The sequence below is a fragment of the Dendropsophus ebraccatus genome, chromosome 1 (genome assembly GCF_027789765.1).
Source record: "Dendropsophus ebraccatus isolate aDenEbr1 chromosome 1, aDenEbr1.pat, whole genome shotgun sequence".
Taxonomy (NCBI): Eukaryota; Metazoa; Chordata; class Amphibia; order Anura; family Hylidae; genus Dendropsophus; species Dendropsophus ebraccatus.
The window spans coordinates 11642906-11652194 of NC_091454.1; the positions used below are offsets into that span (position 1 = coordinate 11642906).

The following is a 9289-nucleotide window of genomic DNA, read 5'->3' on the forward strand; positions in this document are numbered from 1 at the left end:
TAAACTGCACTAAAACAGCTAAACAATTGTTTAGCCATTTTAGTGCAGGTCGTTAAGATTTGGTTCCTAAGTTCAGGATTTTTTTCGCCAAGAATTTGTGAACCTGAACTGAATTTTTAAAAACTTTGCTCATCTCTAATCATGATATATTACTTTAGACAATATTATGGTTCCATGTACGGAATAGATGAAACACTTTGTAAGTCTGTTAGTATCTTTGGAGCAGGCACTATGAGTATAGTAGCTATAGATATCTATTCTTTGGTCTTAGATGATATTGCCCTTTATACTATTAAAACATAATCTTGAATTTGTTTCTCATTTTCGCGCTCATCGCTTGATTGCAGACAACTATCAGCAGAATTCTAGGGATGCTTGTTGCCTATAATCAACCTGTGTAATAGGACCCTATGGTAAAAGCTACCTGTGACCTTGATTGACACACTTAGGATATATTCACACAGAGCATTTAATGTGTGTTTTTTGTTTACCATTAATTAGTACTATTTTGACACAAATTAGCAATTTCGCTGTAAAATAGCTATATTTTTGCTGCAATTTTGATGGAATTGTGGCAAAAATACCATTCTATCACGACTTGCGCAATTTGCGACAAAATAGCGATAATTAACGCTAATGAAACGTGCATTTAATGCTGAGTGTGAAAATAACTTAAGGGTCCTATTACATGAAACGATTGTCAGCCATACTTGGCCAATTGACGACCGCTCTGGCCGATTAATCATTTTGTGTGATAGCTCATGTTGAAAGGCTGATCGTTGTCTTTTAGTATGTTCTCATCACAATAGTGATGGTCTTCTGCCCGTCGCTCCATGTGCCCCTCCCGCAGCTCCACAATCGAGGTCTGTGCATGTAATAGCACAGACAGCGAGCGAGGAGCGACAAGGAAACGAGCACTGACCTGACAGGTCAGCGTTTGGTTCCTCCTCGATATCGGACCATGTAATAGGGCCCTTAAAGGACAAGTGCCATGAAAAACGTTTTCCCAGTAATTGAAGCACATTACAAAGTCATATAACTCTGTAATGTGCTTCAATCACCTATCTGCCTCCCTTCCCTGTCTTTTCCCCCCTTCACCCCCCACCAGGAAGTGTCCTAACTCACACAGACCTAATGACTGTCGTCACCATCGCCAAGCTCTTCTCTCAGCTCCTTCTCCTGCTACACTAGCCTCCCCTCTCCCCTGCCTTGTCAGGTGACTCAGCTTGCTCAGCTCCCATTGGCTGAACAACTGCAAGCCATCACTTGTCACATGTCACTTGCTTATCTTTCCTCCGACTGACTCCGGCACATAGGCAGCTTCCCCCTCCCCTCATACTCTCTCCTGCTGCTGTGGACTCAGTGAGTGAATAAGTCATGTCACTAGAGAAGATAAGCAAGTGACAATCGGAGCTGAGCAAGCTGAGTCACCTGACAAGGAGGGGGAGGCTGGTGTAACAGGACCTAGACCAGCCCTCCTGCTGATGACTCATCCTCACAAGAAGGAGCTGCCTGGTGATGGTGACAACAGTAATAAGGTCTGTGTGAGTTAGGGAGGGAGGCAGATAGGTGATTGAAGCATATTATAGAGTTATATAACTTTGTAATGTGCTTCAATTACTGGGAAAAAGTTTTTCATGGCACTTGTCCTTTAAGGTTAGTAAATATAGCAAAGAGCATTCACCTGGTACCAACACAGCAGATCATCCACCCATGTCATCAAGTCTTAAGGCTCTATTACACAAAACGATTATCAGCCATACTTGGCTGTTTACCAGATGATAATCGTTTCATGTAATAGCTAATGTTGAAAAGCAACGATCAACCGACATGCATGATGGGAGTCCATGGGGATGGCTGCCATGTAAGAATCATTACCCATAGCTGCCTTCTCATTCATTATCTTAGGTAAATATTATCACAGTCTAGGTTTCTCTTACCAGTTTATTAGGTTATGATGGGTTCTGCCATGTGTTGTTCTATCTGATATCTTTATAGAACCTTCCCATACACATAATACAGCATGAAGGGGCTCGGTGAAGGTGGCGGTGAAGGTGTGTAAGTGTCTGATGGGGTCACACAGCTCATAAAAGGACAGCTGCCCGGCCTCATAATCCAGACAGATTCTGACTCTATCACTGGAGATATTACCAGGTAACAGGATCTTATTACTGTCATGTCTCACTGAATACTGATTATTACACCTCTCCATACACCAGGACTTGTTATTATATCCAATGAGTGACTGACCTCCCCTTCTGTCTATACTGGGATAACACATCCCCACCCTCCAACTCCCTGATCTACTGATCTCCACATCCCAGTAATGTCGCCCTAAATAAAATCTCCTGCTGCTCATCACCTGAGAACACTGGAATCTCTCTGCTGTTTCTGGACGATTCTGCTCCTCTTCTGTCCTGGTTGCAGTTTTAAGATCATGTGATATGAGGAGACAATTATTAGCTGTGTTTACATCCAGTAATATGTCTGCAGGACCCTCCCCATAGATCCTGATTCTTAAACCTATTATTATGTCACATAATGTGCGGAATGTGTCTGAAATCACAGCCACGTCCTGGTCATCTACATCATGGAGCTGTCTATCATGTCCCCCTGTGTCCTCATCACCTCCCCCCTCCTCAGGATCACACAAGTCACCTGTGTCTGGTTCCTGTAAGACAGTCAGTGGATCCGCCATGTTACACAGCTCCTCAATGTGTCTCATCTTCCTGGACAGCTCGTCCTTCTTTATTTCCAGCTGCTGGATCAGAGCAGACAGTGACAGTGACTCTTCCTTTTCCTGCCTGGAGATCTCGCTCAGGATCCTCTTCTCCAGGTCGTCCAGTCGTCTCCTGATGTCTGTAAACAGGGCAGTGACTCTCTCGGCTTCTCCAGCTGCTTTTTCTTGAGCTTTTCTCCTGCGCTCCTCCACACTCCGGACTCTTTTCTCAGCCTCCTTTCTCTTTGTGGTTATTTTCTGGAGAACATTTCTTAGTTTCTTTTTTTTCTTCTCAAAGGCCTCATCCAGCATCTCTACCCGATGTCCCTGATGATTTTTGTCCAATCTGCATGACTCACAGATACAGATGGCGTCCTTAGTACAATAGTACCTTAAAGGTTCCTTATGGACAGAACATTTCCTCTTCTCCAGGGAAGTGCTGGGCTCAGATAAGACGTGTTCTGGTGACTTGCTGTGATATCTCAGGTGTTTATCACACAGAGAAGCCTCACAGTGCAGACAGGATCTCACAGCAGGTACAGCAGAGTCCAAGCAGTAAGTGCAGTAAATCTCAGTGACCTCCTCCTGACGTGGTTCAGCATCCAGGAAATTCTTTACAATCTTACACAGAGCGATGTTCCTCATCAGTGCAGGCCGCTCCTGATACTCTTCTCTGCATTCAGGACAGGAATAAACTCCAGCCCCGTCCTGTGTATCCAGCACACGACCAATACAGAGCCGGCAGAAGTTGTGGCCACATCTCAGCATTACAGGATCTGTATAAGTGATCAGACAGATGGAACAGTCCAGCTCGTGTTTGAGATCAGCAGACGCCATGGCTGATAGAGGAAGAGAGGAAGGAAACTACAGAAACCAGAGGGCGGGTTTATACTTGTGTACACAGGGCAGGGCTGAGCAGCACAAGATCAGTCACTATTAACCTGTTCAGGGACATATGTAAGAATAACGTATATTACCCACTTATAAAATCCAGAAATATGCACTGATACCTCACATGTCCCATCTATTACTTTTCTCTTTTTAAATAATTCAATAAACATCTTTTAAAAATAGAACATTTCTACTAGATTCCCCAAGGTCGAGGTTCACAGCGTCACTCAGCAGCTCAACAAACAGAGAACAAACTTGGTTTTTATAATGTAAATAAGAACCAATCAGCATTTTTGCATTCCCAGTGATGGTCATGTGTAGAGATGAGCGAACCGGGTTCGGGTTCGAGTCGATCCGAACCCGAATGTTCGGCATTTGATTAGCGGGGGCTGCTGAACTTGGATAAAGCTCTAAGGTTGTCTGGAAAACATGGATACAGCCAATGACTATATCCATGATTTCCACATAGCCTTATGGCTTTATCCAAGTTCAGCAGCCACCGCTAATCAAATGCCGAAAGTTCGGGTTCGGATGGACTCCAGCATGCTCCAGGTTCGCTCATCTCTAGTCATGTGATACGATATGCTTATTGTGGCAAAATGGCTGATAGAAAAGAATTTCTTTTTTCATATCAAACACCAAACATCATAAAAAATATAAATTATAATAAGTTTATTATATAGGTTGCAATTAGAGATGGATCCCTTTCTGGGAATCGTTTCCCAGGACAGGATCGATCTTTTTCCAGCACCTGGGAAGGAGCGGCGCGGGGCGGATCAGCAGCCCGATGAGTGGAATACAGATAGGGACGAAGCGCTTCTCTTCGTCCTTACTGTATATTCGCTCATCCCTAGTTGCAATAGTTAGTACTGTATCTAATGTGTGATCTGAGATACATATATATACATTTATATATGTATAAGACGACTTTTTAACCCTGAAAAATCTTTGGGTGTCGTCTTATATGTCAGGTATGGTCGCCCCATACGGTGGGGAAGCTAAAAAATGGCCGCATCCTCACCGTATGGGGCGACCACTATAAAAAAAAAAAATGAAAAAAAAATCTACTTACCTGTGACCCGTTCCCGGCATCCGCGTGTCTCCAGTCCTGTTCCTGCAGCAGGCAGTGTGACGCAAACTGCCTGCGGCGAAGGTCCCCGAAGCCTCTGTCATTCTCCCGAAGCTCTCCTGGCAGCCGAGCGTCTCCAAACTTCTCCAATAAGACGCTCGGCTGCCCAGGAGAGCTTCGGGGACCTCCGGCACTAGCAGTGTGGGTCACACTGCCTATGCCTGGAACGGGACTGGAGACGCTCGGCTGCCGGGAACGGGTCGTGGGTGAGTTGATTGTTGTTGTTTTTTTCTTTAGCTGCAGTTAACCCCTGCCTGACCGCAGCAGGGCTCCAGTATACCCTCTGAAAATCTTATTGAAAGTTAGGGGGTCATCTTACACGCCAGAAAATACGGTATATATACATATAGGGGGAGATTTATGAAAGGGTGTAAATATACACCTGGTGTAAACTGCCCCCAGCAACCTATCACAGCTCAGCTTTTAGCTCTGGTAAAATATAAGAGGAGCTGTGATTGGTTGCAGTGGGCAGTTTACACCAGGTGTATATTTACACTCTTTCATAAATCTCCCCCATACTGTATATTTTTTATCTTAGTCGTGATGTTGCCAATCAGCGGTTGAGGTGGGACCAACTGACTGGCTAGACGGGCTTGTAATGTCACAAACCCCAGAACTTAGAAGTGGCCAAACTGAGGGGAAGGGTGAGCAGTTCGATACTGGCAGCGACGTGGTAGTCAAGGATGTAAGTGTCAAGGTTATTGTTGTCAATCACCCACTCCCCAGGCATATAACCAAAAAGTCCCCCGTTCGGACAACCTCTATTTTATAAGCAATCATTTTGTGCTGCTGCCCCACTGTGAGGCTCGACCGGTCACTTGCTAGATGGTGCTGTGTGACTCCACTACAGTAGTGCTTGGTCGGGATATAGCTCAGCCAGATGTTAGGTTGTTGTGACGCCAGTGCCGGTTGGGCACACGGGTATGATGGCACGCCTGTTTTTATTTTAGTGAGGCTGGCTATACCCTTTCCCCTCTGGCCGGTGACCTGCCGGGCTGTTAGAGGGTCCCTTGGGCACTTATAACGGTGGTCTGGAGTGGAGTTGTGACCCACCCGGACTATTGGTACCGCCACCAACAGAAAGGAGAGATGCCCCAAGGATTGTGTGATTACGATGTAGGTGCTTAGGTAATAATCAGCGAGTCCTGTTACCATAAAAAACCTTTTCTTAACTTTAAGAAATACTTGATACATTAGTGTACAGTAGACTTGTGTCTTGGCAATATACTGTGAACTTGACAAGACTTGTGCCGAGAGCATGAGAGGTAGTATAGCCGTACTGGCTTGGTTGCGTGCTGAGAAGTAGAGTAAGTTCAGAGAAGTAGAGAGGGGGATTTCGAGAGAGTCCCAAACCAATGTAGTACTGTGCTCTGCCGGAACTTTAGAAAAAGAATAAGTAGACTTGAGAGTAGAGAGAATACTTGTGCCCGTGTTTTGACTTTTTTGTCTTTGCACCACCTATTGCCCACCAGTGTCGGGCGACCTGTCATTTGCATGTCATTTGTCACTGAAAAGTAATTTACCTCCAAAACTTCTGTATATATGAAGAACATAGCAATTTTATTTGAGTAAAATATGGTACCCACAAGCAGTATTGGTTAATTCTTCCAGGGTAGAAGATGGTAATAAACCCTAGTGTAGTCACGGATTGTAGCTGGATAACCCTGTATGTCTCCCTGTGGATCCATGCAACTTTTTGTAACTTGGGGTCTGCACACTGGTAGACTTGGGTGAGGTGTCTGGTGGTTGTACCTATCTCATTAGCAATGTCTGTGCAGCCCTTGTTTTTTACAAGAAAAATAATAAAGTCTATACTTACCTATTCTTCCCCGGTGTCATGCAGTCTTTCGTCTGTGTTCCCTGCTCACCGCTGATGTTCCTGACCCGTCTCTTCAGTGACAGGCCGCTCAGCCAGTCACTGGCCAAAAGGGGCAGTGCTGCGGCCAATGATTGAGACGGGGCCAGAAGCATCAGCAGTGAGCAGGGAACACAGGCAGAGGCTGCAGGACACTGGGGCAGAATAGGTATGTATAATCTTTATTATTTTTTCAGTGTCATCAGCCGTCTGCAACGCCAGGGCCATATTTACCACTAGGCACCCGAGGTCCGGTGCCTAGGGCAGCACCTTGCAGGTGGGCAGCACCAGAGAACAGGTGGAAGGAAACAACTTTTTTTTTCTTTTAGTCTTCCACTCCCCGTTCAGAATTGCCAGTAAATCTGGTGTCTTTTGGAGGGGGGTATGGTGGTACTGGTCAGGTCTGGTATGGCGGTGTTATCCATTCACAGTATGGTGGTATTGTTCAGGTCTGATATGGCAGTGTTATCCAGTCACAGTATGGTGGTATTGGTCAGGTCTGATATGGCAGTGTTATCCAGTCACAGTATGGTGGTAATAGTCAGGTCTGGTATGGTATGGTGGTATTATCCAGTCACAGTATGGTGATATTGGTCAGGTCTGGTATGGCAGTGTTATCCAGTCAGAGTATGGTGGTATTGGTCAGGTCTGATATGGCAGTGTTATCCAGTCACAGTATGGTGGTAATAGTCAGGTCTGCTATGGTATGGTGGTATTATCCAGTCACAGTATGGTGATATTGGTCAGGTCTGGTATGGCAGTGTTATCCAGTCAGAGTATGGTGGTATTGGTGAGGTCTGGTGTGGTGGTGTTATCCAGTCACAGTATGGTGGTATCAGGTCTGGTATGGTGGTGTTATCCAGTCACAGTATGGTGGTATTGGTCAGGTCTGGTATGGTGGTGTTATCCAGTCACAGTATGGTGGTATTGGTGAGGTCTGGTGTGGCGGTGTTATCCAGTCACAGTATGGTGGTATTGGTGAGGTCTGGTGTGGCGGTGTTATCCAGTCACAGTATGGTGGTATTGGTGAGGTCTGGTGTGGCGGTGGTAAATGTAACGACTTGAGCTATTACCTACCTATCCTGTGGTAAGAATTCCATCAGACAATATGCAGACGGCTCTAATCATTGATTCAATGTGGAAATTTGTTTATGTTTTTAAGTAATTAAAAACCATGAAAAACGCGATTCAGACAATATTTCTACATGTAGAGAAATGCATGTGGACGAAACCACACTCCCACCCCTTCCCTAGAGGTCATGTGCTGTTACCAGGATAATTGGCCATACATCTATTGGTTACTGCATGAGGTGGTGTACAGTAAATGTAGGAACACGGCCTAAGACTGATCAGATATTAATATAGTTCAGAAACTAGAAAATCCTGATGCTAATTGCTGAGTGGAGATGGGGCGTCTTCCGGTTTAGTGCCGGGGGCAGCAGCAGATGTTAATACAACCCTAGGCCACGCATCACTACACATAGTGATGCTGAGCCAGATGCCGATGATTTTAAGCAGGTTTGAACAACAATGATCAGCTGATGATTTCTTCTTCAGTTGATCGTTCTCTTGATCGGACTGATCCGGCAGATTACTGCTCCATGCAATTATAGGGCCCTAACTTTTTTTTTTTGAAGAGAAGTCCTTGCTCAGCTATTCTCTCTTCTGATTGGTTGATTCTTCATCTGGGAGATCACAGCCCTCTTAGGGCCCTATTCCACGGAGCGATAATCGGCCGAATCGACCCGGTTCAGCAGATTATCGCTCTGTGGAATAGAGACAACGATCAGCCAATGATCGTTGTCATCGGCTGATCGTGAATATAGGTTAGGACCTATATTTGTCGGACGCCCACCGCTATGTGTGGCCGGCGACTGACGATTTACATTACCTATGCAGGGTGCAGGGCTCCTCTTCTCCTGCTTCTCCCCGGGTCCCGCACTCTCCTCCAGCGTCAGGGAGGCCTGTGTCAGCTGACAGGCCGCTCAGCCAATCACTGGCCACAGCGGTCCCAGTAAGCGATTGCCTGAGTGGCCTGTCAGCCGAGACAGGCTGCCCTGACGCTGTAGAAGCGCGCAGGACCCGGGGAGAAGCAGGAGAAGAGGAGCCCTGCACCCTGCACAGATAATGTATGCTAGTTAAGCTAGGGCTGCAAGGACATCGGTAACGATGTCCCTGCAGCCCTTGTTTAACGATAATCGGGCCGTGGAATTGGCCCAGTAAACGAGCGCCGATCTAGCAGATCGGCACTCGTTTATCGGGCCCCATCGACCCGTGGAATACCACCCTTAGAGTGAACTGGAGACAGTCCTGGGGAAATAAAACTCTTGAAACACCACACAATGCCATATTCTTTATAACAGACCCAGAGCTAAGACTGGTGAACTTTAGCAACTGGAAATCCTTCACAATTTCTGTTGTGGGTATAGCATTCTACAGGAGAAATTCTGCAAATTTTCCACAAGGGGTTAATTTGTAAAGTGGTCAGAGTAGGGGGATTAAATTATGGACCTTATGTAGAAGAGAAGTTGATATACACCACCAGTATCTTTTTGGCAGGTCACAGGGGTTCATTGTCTGGAGAGGGTGAGCAGACAAAGGACTGGGGTGGCACACAACAACACGAAAGTGAGAAGTGTGCTCTGTGTGAAGGTGACTGAGGGCCTAATATATACCGCGCAGGCTACCGCTCCTC

The 9289-nt window shown here is 45.9% G+C and overlaps 1 protein-coding gene across 1 annotated transcript; it reads right to left on the reverse strand.

The window, feature by feature from the left end:
* Positions 1–1381: 1381 nt before the first annotated feature.
* LOC138772020 (E3 ubiquitin/ISG15 ligase TRIM25-like) lies at positions 1382–3559 on the reverse strand. The gene has a single exon (XM_069952097.1). The coding sequence runs from the start codon at positions 3554–3556 to the stop codon at positions 1937–1939; it is 1620 nt and encodes a 539-aa protein (XP_069808198.1). The 5' UTR covers positions 3557–3559; the 3' UTR covers positions 1382–1936.
* Positions 3560–9289: the final 5730 nt, after the last annotated feature.